This window comes from Rhinatrema bivittatum, chromosome 4 (assembly GCF_901001135.1).
Source record: "Rhinatrema bivittatum chromosome 4, aRhiBiv1.1, whole genome shotgun sequence".
Taxonomy (NCBI): domain Eukaryota; kingdom Metazoa; phylum Chordata; class Amphibia; order Gymnophiona; family Rhinatrematidae; genus Rhinatrema; species Rhinatrema bivittatum.
The window spans coordinates 482,350,105-482,373,270 of NC_042618.1; the positions used below are offsets into that span (position 1 = coordinate 482,350,105).

The 23,166-nt window shown below is 49.4% G+C and overlaps 1 protein-coding gene across 1 annotated transcript in view; it reads left to right on the plus strand.

Moving 5' to 3' along the window:
* Positions 1–23,166, plus strand: part of SLC37A3 (solute carrier family 37 member 3) — a 76,883-nt gene that overhangs the window by 44,649 nt on the left and 9,068 nt on the right. Inside the window, exons 8-11 of the mRNA XM_029597547.1 lie at positions 1,685–1,769; positions 14,172–14,365; positions 14,465–14,606; positions 14,930–15,031. Of these exons, the coding sequence (XP_029453407.1) occupies positions 1,685–1,769; positions 14,172–14,365; positions 14,465–14,606; positions 14,930–15,031 (523 nt within the window). The remainder of the gene's footprint in view (positions 1–1,684; positions 1,770–14,171; positions 14,366–14,464; positions 14,607–14,929; positions 15,032–23,166) is intronic.

A 23,166-nucleotide genomic window follows, 5' to 3' on the forward strand; every position in this document is an offset into this window, starting at 1 on the left:
TCCCCTGCTGCCCTCTCGCCTGCTCCTCTGGCACCGCTCCTCTGGCACCGCTCCCCTGCCGCCCTCTCGCCTGCTCCTCTGGCATCGCTCCCCTGCCGCCCTCTCGCCTGCTCCTCTGGCACCGCTCCCCTGCCGCCCTCTCGCCTGCTCCTCTGGCACACCTCCCCTTGCACTGCTCCCCTGCCGCCCTCTCGCCTGCTCCTCTGGCACACCTCCCCTTGCACTGCTCCCCTGCCGCCCTCTCGCCTGCTCCTCTGGCACCGCTCCCCTTGCACTGCTCCCCCGCCGCCCTCTGGCCTGCTCCTCTGGCACCGCTCCCCTTGCACTGCTCCCCTGCCGCCCTCTGGCCTGCTCCCCTGCCGCCCTCTCGCCTGCTCCTCTGGCACTGCTCCCCTGCCGCCCTCTCGCCTGCTCCTCTGGCACACCTCCCCTTGCACTGCTCCCCTGCCGCCCTCTCGCCTGCTCCTCTGGCACCGCTCCCCTTGCACTGCTCCCCCGCCGCCCTCTGGCCTGCTCCTCTGGCACCGCTCCCCTTGCACTGCTCCCCTGCCGCCCTCTCGCCTGCTCCTCTGGCACACCTCCCCTTGCACTGCTCCCCTGCCGCCCTCTCGCCTGCTCCCCTGGCACCGCTCCCCTTGCACCGCTCCCCTTGCACCGCTCCCCCGCCGCCCTCTGGCCTGCTCCTCTGGCACCGCTCCCCTTGCACTGCTCCCCTGCCGCCCTCTCGCCTGCTCCTCTGGCACCGCTCCCCTTGCACTGCTCCCCTGCCGCCCTCTCGCCTGCTCCTCTGGCACCGCTCCCCTTGCACTGCTCCCCCGCCACCCTCTGGCCTGCTCCTCTGGCACCGCTCCCCTTGCACTGCTCCCCTGCCGCCCTCTCGCCTGCTCCTCTGGCACCGCTCCCCTTGCACTGCTCCCCCGCCGCCCTCTGGCCTGCTCCTCTGGCACCGCTCCCCTTGCACTGCTCCCCCCGCCACCCTCTGGCCTGCTCCTCTGGCACCGCTCCCCTTGCACTGCTCCCCCGCCACCCTCTGGCCTGCTCCTCTGGCACCGCTCCCCTTGCACTGCTCCCCTGCCGCCCTCTCGCCTGCTCCTCTGGCACCGCTCCCCTTGCACTGCTCCCCTGCCGCCCTCTCGCCTGCTCCTCTGGCACCGCTCCCCTTGCACTGCTCCCCTGCCGCCCTCTGGCACCGCTCCCCTTGCACTGCTCCCCCGCCACCCTCTGGCCTGCTCCCCTGGCACCGCTCCCCTTGCACCGCTCCCCTGCCGCCCTCTCGCCTGCTCCTCTGGCACCGCTCCCCTTGCACTGCTCCCCTGCCGCCCTCTGGCCTGCTCCCCTGCCGCCCTCTGGCCTGCTCTTCTGGTCAGCCCCCTCCCTTGCTCCTCGGGCAGCACTCCCCTGCAGCCCGCTCCCATGCTCCTATGGCTCTGCTTCCTCCCTGTCACTCCCTCCTATGTCTCTCTGGTTTTCCAGCCCTCTCCTGTGACCCTGTATTTGCACTCCTCCTGCAGCCCGCTCCCATGCTCTTCTGGCTCTTCCTTAGAATTTTTCATGACCCTCTCTCCCTCAAAGACCTGCAGTACCTTCCTGCAACTGAGGGTAGGGGCAGGGCTTCTGATTGCTTTCAAGGATTGGAGACTTAGGGGCACATGTGATGTTACAACCTTCTTTTCCAAATTCTCAGTACTCCTTCCTAGTGACAGCATCGGTGCAGTTTGCTGGAGGCCTGATCATCTTCTTCGGTCTCCTGACATCTCCAAAGGAAGTGGGTAAGTGACCCTGTTTCTGTGGGATTTGTCTTTCTCCTCCTGAACACTAAAGAGGCAAAATCTGCTTCCTCCACCACAAAATAGAGCTGAAGCTTCTGTTTTCAGTTTGTTCAAGGTAAAACGTGTTCTCGCGGTATCAGCCTCGCTTAGAGAAGTAATCAGGGTCTGAATGGAGCTTCCTGGACTTAGGGTGGTTCCTGGGGTAAGCTGTGACCTCGTATGGATCACTTTATCTCTCTCCCCAGGTTTACCTCTGACTCTGGACGGGGCAAGTAACTTTTTCTTCTTGTTCTCCGTTTGCCAAACTAATTTTGTTCCTGTCTTGCCCTGTTAGAAGCTGCCTTGAGTGACAGAGAACCCAGGGGCTCATTATTTGTGATTTTTATATTCCGCTTTTCAGCGCTTCAGAGCGGATTACATTCACGTACTGTAGTTATTTCTGTCCCCAGGGGGCTTACAATCTTTAGTTTGTACCTGAGGGTAAAGAAACCTGCCCAAAGGAGCAGCAGGGGGATTTGAGCCTGGTCTCCCTGGCTCAAAGCCACTTACTCTAAAGAGCAGCAGATGTGATCCAAGAAAGAGAGCTGTGCTGTGTGGGCTTAAAAAGTGCAAGGTGAGGATTCTCCGTGCTTGAGACATTCGGCAACAGTTCACAAGTAAGGATGAAAACAGTAAATCCGGTAGCCTAATTGCTCTAGCAGGGTCGGCTGGGTCTGTCTGTCTGTCAGGCTGCTCAGAACCAGCAAGTAATCAGCTGCATGTAGACACGATCAACAGACGAACCAGAAGAGTGCGGTAGAAATGTAATATTCTTATTGCCAATTGTACGGTTTGTAATTTATTCCCCAGAGACTGACCCAGGCCAGTCTGGCAGGGCGGTGCATTTCCCGAGCGTGGCTTCAGTTCCTGGGTCCAGCCGAGGCTGGGGATACTGTGGTAATCGCATTCACAATGTGATCCTGTCGGGATTCAGGGCAGGGAAGATGGGGCTCAGAGATTCTTAATGACTGAGGATCAATAATGTACATTCATCAGCATAAGATAAGCACTCGGCGAAAACTAATGGAGGGCTTTCCCCTCTATTTAGCTGCAAAGAAGAAAAAAAGTAACATGGTAAAAAAAAAAAAAAATCTGGGCAATTGAGGCAAGAACTACATTGTCATGATGATGAAATACCTACAGTACCTGAATGTAAACCGATGTGATATGTCAGATTGAATGTCGGTGTATAAAAAATAAATAAGTAAAATATTATCATTCACATTTGTCTGTATATGAAGAGCCAAGCCTGGTCAGTAAAAGTTTTTCCACAGTTAGGAATTTCTGCATTTTTCTAATGGAAAGATGGGGTTAATTAATTAATAATTGCGATGGAGAAGGTACAGAGAAGGGCTACCAAAATGATAAGGGGAATGGAACAACTCCCCTATGAGGAAAGACTAAAGAGGTTAGGACTTTTCAGCTTGGAGAAGAGACGACTGAGGGGGGATATGATAGAGGTGTTTAAAATCATGAGAGGTCTAGAACGGGTAGATGTGAATCGGTTATTTACTCTTTCGGATAGTAGAAGGACTAGGGGACACTCCATGAAGTTAGCATGGGGCACATTTAAAACTAATCGGAGAAAGTTCTTTTTTACTCAACGCACAATTAAACTCTGGAATTTGTTGCCAGAGAATGTGGTTCGTGCAGTTAGTATAGCTGTGTTTAAAAAAGGATTGGATAAGTTCTTGGAGGAGAAGTCCATTACCTGCTATTAAGTTCACTTAGAGAATAGCCACTGCCATTAGCAATGGTTACATGGAATAGACTTAGTTTTTGGGTACTTGCCAGGTTCTTATGGCCTGGATTGGCCACTGTTGGAAACAGGATGCTGGGCTTGATGGACCCTTGGTCTGACCCAGTATGGCATTTTCTTATGTTCTTATGTTCTTGGTCTGGGTTTTGGGGTGCACAAGTACCAGATTTTGGAAAGATGTGCAATCCATGGCCATTGGACTGTCATTGTAATGGGAGCCCCTGGCAGGTGGAGTCATACAGCGCGACATCAAGTGGCGGATTTAGGCCAGTGATTGCAAGGTTTAGGGAAGAAGCCATGCTGAATGGCTCCCAGCCAAGGACTGTCGATGAGGTAAGTTGGGGACAATATAAAATAAGGTGTTGAGTGCTGTCTCCACAGATGGAAGTAATTTCTGGCAGGACTGGGGAGTGCCGTAGAGCTCCTGAGATGGTGGCATTGGTGGGAATCAAAAGGATACCCAGCAGGCAACTCCTTTGATGCCGGTGTTGGCAGGGTCTTTGAGTGGCAGAGGTTCCAACTTTAGTCTAGAGTCCCTCCACAGGTGGTTTAAACAGAGTTAAGACTGGTTTTGGTGACTCCAAATGAGAAAAGATCTGGTTGGCGATATCTCCTGTTGAAACCTCTGTCACACAACCCCTACCACCCACTCGTAGGATCCTGCCAAGCACAGTCCTGGCTCGCCTGCACCGATGCGCGTGCTTCTACACTGGCATCTCCCACCCGCAAAATGGGTTCTTGCTTGCCTTTAGGCAAGTTCCCACCTGCAAGCCCTGTTGGTTTCTAGGGATGCTAAGTCTCCACCCAGTTCCTAGAAAAACACCCACAGACCAAGTATATACAATACCAGGATCGTTAATCAGTCCAATACAGGCAGAATTAACATCTAATAAGTTTATTAACAAAAAGTGGTAACAGTGAACAGAAAAAAACATTACATTTACAATGAGAAACAGGTAAAGTACTTAGCTAGTGCCTGGGGAGGTCAGGAAAAAGGCTGGTCACAGGAGCTGAACCAGGTCCTCAGCACAGAGATCTGATCCCTCTACTCCCAGCCCAGACTGGAGAGTTCCAGAACATTCAGGGCTGGTTCTCTGATTGCAGGGCCAATCAGTGCACAAAGTACTAACAGCTTTCTCCGAGGACAAGCAGGATGATAGTCCTCACACATGGGTGACGACATCAGATGAGCCTGATGCGGAAAACATGTCAAAGTTTCTAGAACTTTGACTAGACACACTGAGCATGCCCTATACCACGCATCCACGCAGGGTCCCTCTTCAGACTCTTCTTTTCTGCGGAGCTGTGAGCCTCGCGGTTTGAGTGAGTTCAAAACTTGACTTTTTGCCTCATGAAAAACTTAATTTTTCACAATTTTTTTCTCTTTGCTCCATTGCTGGGTCCCTTTCAGTGCCTTCTCGTAGTGTCCCCAGTCAGGGTTTTCAGCGTTTCAGGTAAGTTTCATTTTGCTGTCGATTCCTCCCATGGTGGCGGTGCCTCTGTGCACGCCGGCCATAGATACTCACTGCCATCACTCCGACTTTCAGCCCTTTTGTTTTACCCTGTGATGGCCAGGTTAAGTTTTCACTGATGCCTCCAGTGCCCAAGGACCATGTCTATCACTGATCCTCATGATATATGTATCCTCTGCCTAGGGGTATCGCATGACGCCCAGGGTTACTGCTCTTGTGCCCAGATGACCCCGAAGAGACGTCTGCTTTGACTTGACAAGATGGATCAGTTCTTTGGTTCAAGGAAGTCTGAGCCATCAGCGTCATCGGAATCGAAGGACCTCTGAGCCGCACCAATGGACACCATGCCATGGACATCGATGGGACCGTCTGTTCCATCGAGGTCGCCAGTGGATAGGGGTGCCGGAGACTGACTGTTGTCTATCTCCTCTGGGCTAAGGATGCCGGGTTCATCATCTTCGACCTCAGCACCAGGGAAGGACCAGGCCATGCATCGAGGGAAGCAGAAGAAGCATAGACATCGGTCCTCATTGATGCATGATGCTGCTCATGGGGTGCACCGGCTTTTGCTGTGATGCCCCTGAAGTGGCCCCATGGTGAGGAGCACCCCTCCTCCATCGGTGCCCAGGGTCTGCGACAGTCTCCACCGGTCCTGGGGCCAGTCACCGATTCCCCCTCGCGGGTCCGAGGAATATCTGGCCACCCCTCCTTCCTCCCAGTTGGTGTTGGCATCAGCAACATTTGAGGAGGAGCTGGAGCGCCTAGTCCAGCTATCTGTGGAGCTGGTGCAGCAGGACTTTGTTCCTGTGGCACTGGAGCTGGTGCCACCCGTCCTTGTACTGCTTCTGGAGAAGCTCAATGTGCTTATTGGTGCTTTACCAGCCCAGCTGGCATTGGTTCCTGGGATGGCACCGGTGCCTAGCGGGGGACTGAGGCCTCCCCGTACAGATATGGTTGTCATCGCCAGTTCCTCCTCCGAAGGCACCGAGACCTGTAGTCCCCCATCCAGTTCCATCTGTGCTTGCACTTCTGAAAGTAGGCTGAGCAACTAGAGCCTCATCCCTGTGGCATACGGTGAAGATGATGGTCCCTATGACCCCTAGGGGGTTATCAAGCAGAGCCCACTTTCAACGACTCGGGTGGTCTCCCATCAGACCCTTCTCCAAATCAGTGAAGGAAGTCTGCACCTGAGGATTTAATCTTCAAGGGGTTTGTGAGGGTGATGGTGGAGGCCATCCCATCGAGCTTTTGACAGAGGACGATGCCAGGCACAAAATGCTTGAGATCCTTCAGTTCATGGAGCTTCCTAAGGATATCGTGGCGGTCCTGATACACAAGATTCTTAAGGAGTTTCTGCTGAGGATTTGGGAATACCACCTCACAGTGCCTGCTGTTAATAAGAAGGCATGCGGGGTTTACCACATCCAGAAAAGCAGAACAAGGTCTTCCTCCCTCCCCCGAGGAGAAGGAAACCGTTGGACTAAATATGCCAGTTGACGACTATAATGCGCCCCAAGGTATGGGACTATTTTCAGGTCCTCGGCCTCATGGCATCAACACTGGAAGTAGTACCATGGGCGAGGGCTCACATGCGGCCTATGCAACGCTCCTTACTGTCACGATGGAACCCACTGTCCCAAGACTACTTGATACACCTCCATCTACCAGCGGAGGTATGCTCTCGGCTCCAGTGGTGGCTACAGGAAATCCGCATAAGCCTATCCCCACCGAGCTGGATCGTTCTCACAACAGACGCGAGCCTCCGAGGATGGGGAGCTCACTGTCAGAAACTGACAGCCCAGGGACAACGGACCTAGGAAGAAGTGAGCTGGAACATTAACCGCCTGGAAGCTCGAGAGGTCATACTAGCATGTCTGCAGTTCCAGGCTCCAGGTGTAAGCGATCCACAGGCTCCAGGTGTAAGCGATCCAGGTGATGTTGGACGACGCAACAATGGTTGTGTACATCAACCGCCAGGGAGGAACTGGACCCCTTATGGAATGGGCAGAGTTAAACAACCTACAAGGGATCTCAGCCTCCCATATCGTAGGAACAGTCAACATAACAGTGGACTTCCTCAGCAGGGAAAGCCTGGACCTGGGGGAATGGATGCTGTTGACCAAAGGCTTCTAGCGAATCGCTGGGGCCTCCTGGCCTTGGACCCACTGGCCACAACTCACAATGCAAAAGCCCCCTGGTTCTTCAGTCGCAGACAAGATCAGCACTCCCAAGGGATCGATGCCCTTGTCCAGACCTGGCCAGAGGAGGACTTACTGTACACCTTTCCCCCACGGCCTCTACTGGGCAAGATCATCCGCAAAATAGAACACCACAGAGGTTTAGTCCTCCTAGTGGCCCCGGATTGGCCCAGACGCCCATGGTACGCAGACATGCGAAGGCTCCTTATGGGGAGGCCTCTGTGCCTCCCCCCACACAGGGACCTTCTCCAGCAGGGCCCGATTCTTCACGAAGATCCGTCTCAATTCTCTTATGATCTGGCCATTGAGAGGGCTCGCATGAAGAAGCGCAGTTACTCAGCGGCCATGATCGCCACCTTGCTTCGCATGCAGACGTTTTCAATGTCCTTTGCATACATACGGATCTGGAGAATATTTGAGGCCTGGTGCGAGGACCGCGGGGTGCCCCTGCGAACGGCCAAGATCCCCATGATTCTGGAATTTTTACAGGATGGCCTGAAGAAAGGGTTGTCCCTTAACTCTTTCAAGGTCCAGGTAGCAGCCCTCTCCTGCTTCAGGGCCGAGGTGAATGGAAACAGTCTGTCGGCACATCCGTACTTGGCCTGTATCCTAAAAGGGATAAACAACTCCAACCACCCTTAAAGTGGCTGATCCCTCTATGTAATCTCAATCTAGTATTGGACTTCCTAGCAGGACCTTCCTTCAGACTGATGCGCAGTCTGTCGCTACGCCTATTAACACTAAAAACGGTATTCTTGGTGGCAATATGCTTGGCCCGTCGCATCTCGGAACTACAGGCACTATCCTGTAGGGAACCATTCCTTCGATTTACTCTAGAAACAGTACAGCTTCACACTGTCTTCTCCTTCTTACCAAAGATGGTCTCGGAATTTCACTTGAATCAATCCATCTCCTTACTGTCACCGGAGGGACACAAGTACACGGAAGACTCCCGCCTTTTTCACCATCTAAACATTGGCAGAATCCTAGTGCGGTACTTCGAGCACCGGAACCGGTGCGCAAGACAGATCACTTGTTTGTTCTTCAAGGGCGGGAAGAAACAGGAAGGAGGATAACCAATGGGACAGTGCTATACCGGGGTACAAATTATATCGCAATGACAGAGAGGAGCACCCGGGAAGCGGTGTAGCGCTTTATGTCCGAGATGGCATAGAGTCCAACAGGATAAACATCCTGCATGTGACTAAATGTACAATCGAATCTTTATGGGTAGAAATCCCTTGTGTGTTGGGGAAGAGAATAGTGATAGGGGTATACTACCATCCACCTGGCCAAGATGATGAGACGGACAGTGAAATGCTAAGAGAAATTAGGGAAGCTAACCAAATTGGTAGTGCGGTAATAATGGGAGATTTCAATTACCAAAAACACACAATGTGGAACCGAACAATTGTAAACAATTATATTCAAGAGTCTGCTTTGTGACCATCTCTAAGGATGGAGGACTATTTTTAGAAAAAATTAAAAAAATATATCATAAAAATATTTTTTGAAGTATTAAAAAATGATGAAGGTGAATGATTAGAAGACCGGTTGGTGTCTCTGATTTGGAAGTCACACGACGACAGGCTTGCTGACTCCTTCTTAGGCTATATTTAAAAAATTTGTTGGGTTCCACATTGTGTGTTTTTGGTTTTGGTTGCTGTGGTGAACCGCTGACCCCCTGTGTTTCAGTTAGATTTCAAATACCCCAATATTGACTGGGTAAATGTATCAACAGGACACGCTAGAGAGATAAAGTTCCTGGATGGAACAATTGGTTCAGGAACTGACAAGAAAGGGAGCAATTTTAGATCTAATTCTCAGTGGAGCACAGGATTTGGTGAGAGAGGTAACGGTGGAGCCGCTTGGCAATAGAGATCATAATATGATCAAATTTGAATGACTGGAAGGGGGGACAGTAAGCAAAGCCAGGGATCTTGTGCTAAACTTTCAAAAGGGAAACTTTGATAAAATAAGAAAAATAGTTAGAAAAAACCTGAAAGCAGCTGCAAAGGTAAAAAGTGTGCAAGAGGTGTGGTCATTGTTAAAAAAAAAAAAACAAACCAAAAAACAAAACCATTCTAGAAGCACAGTCCAGATGTATTCCACACATTAAGAAAGGTGGAAGGAAGACAAATCGATTACCGGCATGGTTAAAAGGGGAGGTGAAAGAAGCTATTTTAGCCAAAAGATCTTCATTCAAAAATTGGAAGAAGGATCCAACAGAAGAAAATAGGATAATGCATAAAGTTGGCAAGTTAAATGTAAGACATTGATAAGACAGGCTAAGAGAGAATTTGAAAAGAAGTTGGCTGTAGAGGCAAAAACTCACAGTAAAAACTTTTTAAAATATATTTGAAGCAGAAAGCCTGTGAGGGTGTCAGTTGGACTGTTAGATGATCGAGGGGTTAAAGGGGCACCTAGAGAAGATAAGGCCATTGCGGAAAGATTAAATGATTTCTTTGCTTCGGTGTTTACTGAAGATGTTGGGGAGATACCCGTTCCAGCGACGGTTTGGAAGGGTGACAATTCAGGTGAACTGAACCAAATCATGGTGAACTTGGAAGATGTGGTAGGCCAGATTGACAAACTGAAGAGTAGTAAATCACCTGGACCAGATGGTATACACCCCAGGGTTCTGAAGAAACTCAAAAATGAAATTTCAGAACTATTAGTAAAAATTTGTAACCTATCATTAAAATCATCCATTGTACCTGAAGACTTGAGGGTGGCTAATATAACCCCAATAATTTAAAAGGGCTCTAGGGGCAATCCGGGAAACAACAGACCAGTTAGCCTAACTTCAGTGCCAGGAAAAATAGTGGAAAAAGTTCTAAATATCAAAATCACTGAACATATAGAAAGACATGGTTTAATGGAACAAAGTCAGTGTGGCTTTACCCAAGGCAAGTCTTGCCTCACAAATCTGCTTCACTTTTTTGAAGGAGTTAATAAACATGTGGATAAAGGTGAACCGGTAGATATAGTATACTTGGATTTTCTGAAGGCGTTTGACAAAGTTCCTCATGAGAGGCTTCTAGGAAAAGTAAAACGTCATGGGATAGGTGGCGATGTCCTTTCATGGATTGCAAACTGGCTAAAAGACAGGAAACAGAGAGTAGGATTAAATGGACAATTTTCTCAGTGGAAGGGAGTGGACAGTGGAGTGCCTCAGGGATCTGTATTGGGACCCTTACTTTTCAATATATTTATAAATGATCTGGAAAGAAATACGACGAGTGAGATAATCAAATTTGCAGATGATACAAAATTGTTTAGAGTAGTTAAATCTCAAGCAGATTGTGATAAATTGCAGGAAGACCTTGTGAGATTGGAAAATTGGGCATCCAAATGGCAGATGAAATTTAATGAAACAGGCCTTTCTCTAAATCATCGATCCGCCATAGCTATCATCACAGATCATTCAGCACACTGTAAATATGTTTCTGTCATTGAGTTACTGTCTGCTTTGTCTTCTTCATTCCCCTGTTTTATTGTAACTTGTGCCTCTCTTCTCTGGTTTAATATTTAAGATTATGTTGTTTTCACCCTGGTTCCCTGTAAACAGACATGATATGATTGTATCATGAATGCCGGTATAAAAAAGCACTAAATAAATAATGTGGATAAGTGCAAGGTGAGGGGGGATATGATAGAGGTGTTTAAAATCATGATAGGTCTAGAACGGGTAGATGTGAATTGGTTATTTACTCTTTCGGATAGTAGAAAGACTAGGGGGCACTCCATGAAGTTAGCATGAGGCACATTTAAAACTAATCGGAGAAAGTTCTTTTTCACTCAATGCACAATTAAACTCTGGAATTTGTTGCCAGAGGATGTGGTTAGTGCAGTTAGTATAGCTGTGTTTAAAAAAGGATTGGATAAGTTCTTGGAGGAGAAGTCCATTACCTGCTATTAATTAAGTTGACTTAGAAAATAGCCACTGCTATTACTAGCAATGGTTACATGGAATAGACTTAGTTTTTGGGTACTTGCCAGGTTCTTATGGCCTGGATTGGCCACTGTTGGAAACAGGATGCTAGGCTTGATGGACCCTTGGTCTGACCAGTATGGCATGTTCTTAATAGGGTGAAGCAGCTTCGCGAGCTACTATAGCTCGTTGGATCAAGGAAGTAATCAAGGCAACTTACGTAGTTGCCAGGGAAGCTTTTGCCCCTTCAGGTCAAAGCTCATTCTATTAGGGTCCAGGCAGTATCCTGGGTGGAGGCTAAGCTGCTGTCGCCCACCAACATCTGTCGAACAGCAACGTGGTCTTCTCTACACACCTTCTCCAGGTTCTACCGTCTGGACGTCCAGGCCCGAAAGGACACAGCCTTTACAAGGGCAGTGCTAACGAGACTACGGGCAGCCTTCCACCCCGTTTGGGAGTAGCTTTTGTACATCCCACTGGTCCTGAGTCCATCTGGCTACACGCTAGGAAATGGAGAAATTACTTACCTGATAATTTCGTTTTCCTTAGTTTAGACAGATGGACTCAGCATCCCGCCCAAGGCTGCCCAGGAGAGGTGCCCAAGGAATCGCCCATGAGACGAACCTCGATTCCATATGAATATGGGTAAGCCAGTGTCCTACCCCTAGTTCAGGGCATTCACAGTATGGCTGGTTTCGATGCTTATGTTGGTTGAATACACTGGCGGTCTCCAGTTTTTAATCAAGTTTTGTTAACCAAGGGTTTAATCAAGTTGTATCCAAATTTTAATCAAGTTTTTCGATATATATATATCTCTGCAATGGTTTTCGAAGAGAATCCTGAAGAGCTGAGGTCAATGCCGAGGTATATCTAGAGCAGGGGTCGGGAAACTTTTTGTCTGAGAGAGCCAGGAATGCCACATATTTTAAAATGTAATTCCGTGAGAGCCATACTAACTACAACCCCCCACCCTCCTGACTCCCCCAAGACCTACCAAATTAATTTACTACAACCCCCCATCCTCCTAACCCCCCCCCCCCCCAGACCTGCCAAAAGTCCCTGGTGATCCAGCGGGGGTCCAGGGCTCGCAGACAAATCTTTAATAAAAAAGTAAAAATCTAACAAAACCCCCACCCTCCTGACACCCCTCAAGACCTCCAAAATTAATTTACTACAACCCCCACCCTCCTGATCCCCCCAAGACCTGCCAAAAGTCCCTGGTGGTCCAGCGGGGGTCCGGGAGCGATCTCCTGGACTTGGGCTGTCGGTAGTCAAAATGGCGCCGACGGCCTTTTGCCCTCACTATGTCACTGGGGTCGACCAATGGCGGCGGTAGCCCCTGTGACATACAGCCCGATACTGTAAAACCGCGGGAGAGCGGACGAACGCCCGCTCTCCCGGCGCATGCACCGGCCCTTCGCCGGTGCGAGCTATCCAGTATGCAAATTAGGCGACGCGGTGCAAACGAGGGAAAGGAGGCGCTAGGGACACTAGCGCGTCCCTAGCGCCTCCTTTTGGCCTGGAGCGGCGGCTGTCAGCGGGTTTGACAGCCGACGCTCAATTTTGCCGGCGTCGGTTCTCGAGCCCGCTGACAGCCACGGGCTCGGAAACCGGACGCCGGCAAAATTGAGCGTCCGGTTTTCGGCCCGACAGCCGCGGGCCGAATTCACATTTTTTTTTTTTTTTTTTACTTTTTTTTACTTTTGGGGACCTCCGACTTAATATCGCTATGATATTAAGTCGGAGGGTGCACAGAAAAGCAGTTTTTACTAATTTTCTGTGCACTTTCCTGGCGCCGGAAGAAATTAGCGCCGACCTTAGGGTCGGCGCTAATTTCTTAGAGTAAAATGTGTGGCTTGGCTGCACATTTTACTTACTGGATCCCGCGCGCATACCTAATAGGGCCATCAACATGCATTTGCATGTTGAGGGCGCTATTAGGTGCCGCGGGTGGGCCGCGTGTTTTCCTCCCCTTACTGAATAAGGGGTAAGGGAAAACACGCGTCCAGAGCAGGCTGACAGTGCGCTCCGACGGAGCACATTTTACTGTATCGACCTGATAGTAAGGGCAAAGGGCCGTCGACGCCATTTTGATTACTGGCAGCCGACGGCCCTTTTCCCTTACTATGTCACAGGGGCTACCGCCGCCATTGGTCGACCCCAGTGACATAGTGAGGGCAAAGGGCCGTCGGCGCCATTTTGACTAATGGCAGCCGACAGCCCAAATCCAGGAGATCGCTCCCGGACCCCCGCTGGACCACCAGGGACTTTTGGCAGGTCTTGGGGGGGGTCAGGAGGGTGGGGGTTGTAGTAAATTAATTTTGGAGGTCTTGGGGGGCGTCAGGAGAGTGGGGGATTTTGTTAGATTTTTACTTTTTTATTAAAGATTTGTCTGCGAGCCAGATGCAGCCATCAAAAGAGTCATATCTGGCTCCCGAGCCATAGGTTCCTGACCCCTGATCTAGAGTGTCGTCAGCTTTGAAATCTGACTCAGTCTCCCATCTGCTAGCAGAGGAATACATAACCCACTGGGTCTGAGTGCATCTGTCTATACTAAGGAAAACGAAATTATCAGGTAAGTAATTTCTCCATTCTTTATTAACATTTTGCATTTATTCACAGAAACTGAAGCTCCTGGGAGAGGTATGATGTGGAATTTTATAAGTTACTGATGGATAAAATCTCCTCTACTTTGTTGAAACTATTCCGGATTACATTGCGGACAGGATTTCTGCCTCCGGAGTCCCTCTGCTTTCATTGGATGCTACAGTATGATCTTAGTAAGACATTGAAAGCCAAGTTTTTTAGATAGGCTTAGTTTGAGATTTTAAGGATGTTATGTTTGGTGTGTGAATTTTTGTTGTGTTTGTTGTACTTATGAATTTTTAATTTGTAAGCCGCAGTAAAACGAATGTATTTTGGAAAATGCTGAATACAAGAGCAGTAAATAAAAATAAATACACCTTCCTGCAAGGTTTCATTGGGTAATCTGTGTTGCAGGCTTTCCGGATGCTGCAGAGAAGGATGAAGATGAGGATGGTGGTTCTGAAGAGGATGCACACAGGCCTCTGATGAGCAGTGCTGACAGTGATGAAGATGGCGAGAGAAGTCACTCTATTCAGGCATGTGATCCAGTCAGAGTGCCCCGGCCCATTGGCTTTCTGCAGGCCTGCTGTTTGCCAGGTGTTTTACTGGTGAGTACGTGCCCAGACTATGCTAGAACACCACACGCAGAGACTTACAACACACACAGGTCTTGTTGGACTGAGATTGGTCGTCGTCTTGTCTTTCAGTACTCTCTGGCATATGCTTGTCTGAAACTGGTGAATTATTCATTTTTCTTCTGGCTCCCTTTCTACTTGAGTAACAACTTTGACTGGAAGGAGGCTGAAGCAGACCAATTGTCAATTTGGTATGATGTTGGCGGAATTATAGGTATGTCTAGAAATCTAACACCCTAACATTGAGATTCCAGGGGCAGCTTTAGTGAATGAGGTTTATAGCCAATGCCCCAAACCCTGTTGCAGCCACCTTCTCTTCCTTGCTCTAGAGTTAGCCCTTCTACCCTGCCCTAGGGCAAGCCAGCCTCAGGCACCCCTTCCATCCTGCCCTAGGGCAAGCCAGCCTCGGGCATCCCTTCTACCCAGTACTAGGCCAAGCCAGCTATGTTAATTATAAAGACAATGGTTAGGCTGTTCAATGCTGCAGTTTCCAGCATTATAAAGCTTTCTACAGGCAAATTCTCTTTTCCTTTCAAGGTGGGACTGTGCAAGGATTAATCTCAGACTTGCTGAGGAAGAGAGCACCAGTGCTGACTGTCAGCCTCGTCCTGGCTGTGGGATCTCTATACGGATACAGCCGTGAGTATATTGGGTACACTTTGGCACTTGCTAAAAAAAATAAAATTGTGCTCACACTGGCCTCACTTTAATTTCAAAACACTTCCACGTATTTTCAGAATAGTGAGCAAGCCCTGTACAAGACAGCAATGGCTGTCGGTAACAAGTAAATGTAATCATAGTGAGATTTCCTCTTAATTATAAAAATCCAGCAGAAATATATTTAAAAGATGTAAGAAAAAATATATATGGAAATAAATCTCAAAAGCAGACATAAAAAATATATTGAAAAAATATAAACGCACCAAGGTTTTCCTAGTGTGTAGCCAGATGGACTCAGAACCAATGGGTTCTGCTCCCATGCCAGCAGATGGAGACTGAATCAGATTTCAAAGCTGACGTCACCCTAGATACACTCCTACAGTGACCTCAGCCCCTCAGTATTTCTCCATCTCCAGCAGATGGTGGATGTACCTCTCCCTATGGGGATTGCTGTACTTTTTGGAAGGAGAAATTCTACTTTTAAATTGGAGAAAAGATTGAGCCCCGCTCTCCTGCGGTGATTCCTAAAGGTCCCTCCCCCAGTTGAGAATTCCTGAAGCGATTTCCAAGATCCCTCAGAGGTGAGCCTTGGTCTGGTAGTTGGTTCATGGCTTGGACTTTGCTGCTTAAGCAGCTGAAAGGCAGTGGGTGCAGGAAGCTGAGCGCGGTGGTGACGGCCTCTGCCCTCTTCCCCTGCAGCCGGAGACCGTCGCTGAACCCAGGTAAGTAAAAAAAAAAAAAAAAAAGATTTTCTTCCCGATTCAGAGACGTTTGGAGGTGTTTTCAGTAAGTCTTCCTCCAGTCTTGCTCAGCACGCCGTATCAACATCATTCCTGATCCCGTTGGGGTAAGGGGAAGTGGGCTTCCAAGCGGGTTGAGCGGCCCCCCAGTGGACTAGGCCTCGCTTTAGGCTTGGTCGGCACATCATGTGGTAGGCAGCGGCGGCATCATCTTGCGCACGTCTTTATGCGTGCTGTATTGCCCTCCATAGAATATTGGTATGCACAGTGCGTCGGCTTTGCACATGCGCTGCACGCATAATGTCGCGAATGTACATACATCCACAACCTACTAAGCACAGAATACAGGTAAAGCGGGGCACACGGGCTGTGCGTGTGCCTTGCCGCATCCCGCTTAGGCGCCCAAAATCTGTGCACATAAAATTTTAAGCACAAGCCAACAGAATACAGTTACCACCTTCAATTGTTCCGGCAGCCAAGAAACATAAGTGCCTTTCTCTCTGCGCTGCTTGTCATATTAGGCCTTCACAGTTTGACCTGGATTCCACCAACTTATGTCAGCAATGTGAGAGAGCCCAGGGAGAGTTGGCCTCACCGGACTTTGCTAAACCCGGCTCCTCCCATTCAGAGGATAGGTTAGCTACAGCCTTAACTGGAAGTACCCTGGATCTGAGTACCCCCACTCCCAGTCCTATCGGCAGACCTCAAGGCATGCGCCCCGCCTCACTAAGGGTATCCCTGGCAGGAACCTGAACGGCACGGATAAAGAGGAGGATACGGATTCCTTGAAAGAAGGGGAAATTCCCCCGGCTTAGAACCATATTGGACCATGTTACAATGTTTCTATAGAAACAAATTGCCGGCCCTGGTTTCCCAGACCCTGAAGATGCTGGGAGTTCCTGGGGCGGACTCTGTGACGGAACCAAAGAAGAATCCCATTCTGATTTCCCTATGGAAAGCCTCTTGTTACTTTCCAATACTGGAAGCCATCCAGGAGTTGATTGACCTGGAATGGGATGTCCCAGAAGCAGGTTTTAAAGGGAGACGAGCGTTAGAAGCTCTATTACCACTGGATCCGTTAGTGAGAAAACGTTTGCGTTAACCTAAAGTGGATGTGTTGGTCTGTGCAGTCTCTAAGCGAACAACTATCCCAGTGGAGGGAGGCGCGGCCTTAAAGGATGTGCACAATAGATAGATGGAGTCCATCCTTAAACAGGCCTTGTCACAGTAGCAATGACCTTATAGATTGCTTCGTGTTGTGCCTTAATAGCTCATTCATGCCTATTCCTTTCTCAGGAGGTGGATAACTCGGGGGTGAATTCCAGAGCGGTTATGGAACCCGCTGCGACGCAGGCTCGGATCTAGTCCATACCTCTGTCAAAGGACTGGCCTCAGTGGTGGTGGCCAGAAGACAGCTATGGCTGCGGAGTTGGTCAGCAGACGCAACCTCCAAGGCAAATTTTACAAAGATGCCCTTTAAAGGATCACTCCTTTTTGGACGCGAATTAGAAAAGCTGGCCAGTAAATGGGGCAAATCTCCCCAGTTCCCCGACTACCAGAAGATAAGAGAAAGCAATTACTTTGCCCCTCACCTATGAGGGGTCGATCCAGGGGCTCCCAGTGCTTTTGCCCCTACAGAAACTCGATATTTCAGAGATCTTGGCCCTTTGGGAGGTCTCAGTCCTTTTGCAGTTGACAGCCCAAGAGAGGGATATGCTCGGATTCAGGTTCATCCCAAACTCCCCAATGAAATTTTGACACACTCTCGGAACGAGGAGAATAGGGGGTTGACTGTCCCTCTTCTACCAGTAGTGGGTCGAGATCACTTCAAACAAATGGGTACTGGAGGTTATACGAGAAGGATATGCGCTGGAATTTCACAGCACTCCTCGGGACATATTTATGATGTCTCCTTGCCACTCCCAGCAAAAGAAGCAAGCAGTGAAGACTATTTTTTTAAAGCTCCTCAGGATGAGGGCTATAATCCCAGTACCTGCACCCCTGTATACAGGGCATTATTCCATCTATTTCATCGTACCCAAGAAGGAAGGTTCCTTTTGTCCTATCCTGGATCTCAAGAGCGTCAACCGACATCTATGAGTGAATCATTTTCGCATGGAAACCCTACGCTCCATGATAATGGCTGTACAATCGGGAGAGTTCTTAACCTCCCTGGACCTATCCGAGGCCTGCCTACATATTCCAGTCCGTCATGAACACCAATGTTTCTTACGCTTTGTGGTACTGGTTGCCATTATCAGTTCTGGGCACTGCCCCCAGAACATTTTCCAAGATTATGGTAGTTGTAGTGGCAACACTGAGAAAAGAGAGAATCCTGGTGCACCTGTACTTGGATGACTGGTTGATCCAGGTCAAGTCCGTGGAAGAGAAGGTGACCTCCTTGCTTCAGGAACTCAGCTGGGTCATAACCCTGGACAAAAGCAGTCTCAAGCCCTCCCAGTCCTTGGAATATGTGGAAGTCCGGTTCGACACCAGGCAGGGCAAGGATTTCCTTCCAAACCACACTGATAAGGAAGTTTATGTCCCAAGTGATTAGTTGACAAGCACAATACGCCCGATGGTGTGGAGCTGTCTCCAAGTTCTTGGGCTGATGATCTCAGCCTCCCACATCACAGGAAAAGATGTCAGAGCAGACTTTCTAAGCAGGGTGAGTCTGGATCCAGGAGAGTGGGCATTGTCGGCCAAAACCTTTCAGCTGATAGTAGATCATTGGGGTCTCCCGTCCATTGACCTACTGGCTGCATCCCACAATGTGAAGGTTCCCCGATTCTTCAGTTGCAGAAGAGATCAGTGGTCCCTGGAGAGCTACACTTTCATTCAGACCTGTCCAGAAGAAGAGTTGCTATACACCTTCCCTCCTTGGCCCCCCCTGCTGGGCAGGGTCATTTGCAGACTTGAGCACCACAGGGGATTTGTCCTACTAGTAGTTTCAGATTAGCCCAGGCGTCCGTGCTATGCGGACACATGGAGACTCCTGGTGGAGACACACCGCCCCCCCGTGCCTCCCACTGCACAGGGGCTTGCTTCAGCAGGGACCTGTCCTTCACGAGGATCCGACTCAATTCTGTCTTACGGTCTGGCCCTTGAGAGGGCTTGCCTGAGTAAGCGAGAATATTCTGTGGCAGTAATCACCACTTTTCTCCATGCACGGAAGTTCTTTATGTCCCTAGCGTATGTGCATGTCTGGAAAGTATTTGAGGCCTGGTGCAAGGAACGTGGTGTCCCCCCTCAGGCGATCAAAATCCCACTAATTCTGGAATTTTTGCAGGACAGCTTGAATAAAGGTTTGACCTTTAACTCTTTGAAGGTCCGGGTAGCGGCTCTTTCCTATTTCAGGGACAAGGTGAATGGAACCCACTTGTCAGCTCATCCGGACGTGGCCCATTTTCTGAAAGGGGTGAAGCACCTCCGGCCACCCCTATGGTGGCTGGTTCCCTTGTGGAACCTTAATCTAGTATTGGAATTTTTGGCAAGGCCCTCCTTTTGGCCACTGTGCAGTCTTTCCTTGTGTTTATTAACCTTGAAAACGGTGTTCTTGGTTGCTATATGATCGGCACATCACATCTCTGAACTGCAGGCATTGTTGTGTTGGGAGCCGTTCCTCCGGATGACTCCAGGAGCGTTACAGCTTCGTACCATTCCATCCTTCTTGTCCAAGGTAGTCTGAGAATTTCATTTGAATCAGTCCATTTTGTTGCCATCCCTAAATAAGCACAAGGATGTGGAAGAATACCGCCTCCTCCATCATTTGAATGTCAGTTGACTTTTGGTGCGGTATCTGGAAGTTTCAGAACAGGTCCGAAAGATGGACCACCTGTTTGTCTTTCACAGTGGAAGGAAGAGGGTGAATCAGCTTCGTAGGCTACCATAGCTCGCTGGATTAAGGAGGTGGTTATGGGAGCCTACGTGGAGGTAGGAAAGCCATTACCTTCTCAGGTTAAAGCTCATTCCCCTAGGGCTCAGGTGGTCTTATGGGGCGGTAGCTAGACCTCTTTCTCCCGTCAATATCTGCCGAGCGGCAACGTGTTCTTCCTTGGACACCTTCTCCAGGTTCTATCGCCTGGACATTCAGGCCCAGGAGGACGCAGTCTTTGCAAGGGCGTGCTAATCGGTCCTCAGGCAGCCTCCTGCCTCGATCAGGAGTAGCTTTTGTACATCCTATTGGGCCTGAGTCCATCTGGCTACACACTATGTAATGGAGAAATTACTTATCTGATAATTTCGTTTTCCTTAGTGTAGACAGATGGACTCAGCATCCTGTCCACGGCTGCCCAAGAATGGTGCCAAGGATTCGTCCATTGATCGGATATCGATTCCAGGAGATTACAGGTAAGCCATCATCCAGTCCCTAGATGAGGGCATCTATGTTCTTATTAGGGTTTTGTGTTTATGATTGGTTGAATACAGTTATGGTTATCCGTTTTTAATCATATTTTAAATCGTTTTTTCAATAGTATGTCCACAGTGGCTTTTGAAGACATTGCTGAAGGGCCAAGGTCCATGAACCTCAGGAACTTCTACTGTTTGGCCTGAATAGGGATATGGAGATAAGCTTCTGACAAGTCCAATGATGCCAGAAACTCCCCTTTGTGCACCGCCGCTATCACTATGTGCAACGTCTCCATTTGAATCCGCAGCACCCAGAGAGCAACATTGACCTTCTGCCCATTGAGAATGGGCCAAAAAGTCCCTTCCTTTTTGGGCACCACAAAGTACACAGAGTACCAACCCTGTCCCCTCTCCTGAGGAAGCACTGGAACATGGCGTGTGGGATCTGTAGTCGTTGCAAAGTATCCCGCAGCACCTCTAGGTTGGACCAGGAGATGCAGCGGGAGATTACAAAGGCGTCCCTGAGCATACGAGAAAATTCTGAGGCATTGCTGTCTCTTACCACTTCCAGGATCCACTGCTCTGAGGTGATCCTGGTCCACTCCTCGTAAAAGAGGGACAGCTTTCCTCCAATAGCCACCGGAGAGGAGAGGACCAGCCTGCCTTCATTGGCCAATCTTATTTCTGCCCCCTCCCTAGTACCCACCGTCCCTCTGAGGTCTGTGTTGGGCTTGAAAAAACTGCCTGCCTGAATTCTGTTTTTGTGCCATTGGCCCAGGGCTCCTGCCAGCACAAAACCTCCTCATCTTTCGGAAGAGAACTCGCAGAGGAAAAGACTTCTTGGGGGTCTTCCTGTCCTCAGCAACTTATTACCCTTCGCCAGTTGCTTCATGAGCTGCTCCAAACCTTTCCCAAACAGCAGCTTTCCCTTGAAGGGGAGGTTAGGCAGCTGCGCTTTAGACCACACATCTGCAACCAATTTCGCAGGCATAGGAGTCTTCACACCGCCATCGCAGAGACCATGCTCCTGGCGGAGGTCCAGATCATGTCATACAGGGCATCCGTTACATAGGCCACTCCCACTTCCAAGGGTAGCTTCAGCCGCCAATCCTGACCACTTATTGTGTGCCTTTTGTACCCAGCATAAGCAGGCTCTCTGCACCAAGCTTCCGCACACCACCGCATGCAGACTCAAGGCTGACACTCAAACAGCCTTTTAAGTAAAATGTCAAGTTTCTGATCCTGGACATCTTTCAGTGCGGCTGAACCTGCCACCGGGATGGCTATCGTCTTGGTAATCACGGACACCGCCGCATCCACCTTGAGAATCTTCCACAACTCCGTCTGTTCCTGCCACCTTCAAACCCGCTTCGGGAGATTCCCACTCCCAATCCACCAGCTTCTTCACCTTCTTCGGCAATGGAAAAGCCTAAGGGGGTCCCCATAATCCCTATAGGACTGGGTTTACCCCTTCATTATCCAAATCCCCCTGAGTAACCTTAATCTCCAGCTTCTCCAGCACCTGGGGAATTAGTGGGCCCAGCTCATCCCTATGGAACAGCCAAACCATCCCAGGGTCGTCACCATCTGCGATCGGAACCTTGTTCGAATCCTGTATTGTATCGGAACCTCATCAGGATCCTGCATCAGATCCACTAAGGTACTAACAGGATCCGCATCCTGATCCACCGGCCTTCTCTGCATCTGATCCAGACTATCCATCTCCTCTGAAGAGTCTTCTTCTACCATGGCCCGACTGAGACCCAAGGTTCACAGGATCCCTCCAGACTCTGCATGTCCCCCGATCCCTAGGCTTCTTAGACGTCAGGGACTTCCTGGGCAAAAGCCTCTTGGTCCCTGCTCCCTTTCTGGCCAAATAGACCTTATGGAACAGAAGGACAAAATCAACAGAAAAAGCTTCCAGATCCAAAGAAGAAGGGTCTGGGTCTGCGTCCCCCTGCACTTCTTCCCTTCCCTTGCTACCAGCAGTGTCCTGATCCAGGGGAAACAGCATGGGAGGGGAGCCCCAGGGCTCTGCCAGAGCAGCCTGACTCCCAGCACGGGCTGATAAAATGGCCACTGGCTCCTCTGACCCCCCCCCCCTCCCCCCGGGGCCTCCAGATCCAGCCCAGCCGACTTCGTGTTCCTACCGCCCCACAGAGGTCCCAGCCCACCCAGATACACATTCCCTGCAAAATGCAGCGAATCGAGGAGAGCTTGTTTCGAACTGCTGCCGTGACAACCTTTGCTGCACTATGTTGGGGAGATACCAGTTCCGGAGAAGGTTTTCAGGGGTGATGAGTCAGACGAACTGAACGAAATCACTGTGAACCTGGAAGATATAGTAGGCCAGATTGACAAACTAAACAGTAGCAAATCACCTGGACCGAATGGTATGCATCCTAGGGTACTGAAGGAACTCAAAAATGGAATTTGTGATCTATTAGTTAAAATTTATAACCTATCATTAAAATCATCCATTGTATATGAAGAATGGAGGGTGGCCAATGTAACCCCAATATTTAAAAAAGGCTCCAGGAGCGATCCGGGTAACTATAGACCAGTGAGCCTGTCTTCAGTGCCAGGAAAAATAGTGGAAACTATTCTCAAGATCAAAATCGTAGAGTATATAGAAAGACGTGGTTTAATGGAACCCAGTCAACATGGATTTACCCAAGGGAAGTCTTGCCTAACAAATCTGCTTCATTTTTTTGAAGGGGTTAATAAACATGTGGATAAAGGTGAACTGGTAGATGTAGTGTATTTGGATTTTCAGAAGGCGTTTGACAAAGTCCCTCATGAGAGGCTTCTACGAAAACTAAAAAGTCATGGGATAGGAGGCGATGTCCTTTCGTGGATTACAAACTGGTTAAAAGACAGGAAACAGAGAGTAGGATTAAATGGTCAATTTTCTCAGTGGAAAAGGGTAAACAGTGGAGTGCCTCAGGGATCTGTACTTGGACCGGTGCTTTTCAATATATCCACTATGATGCCTAGATCTTTTTCCTGGGTGGTAGCTCCTAA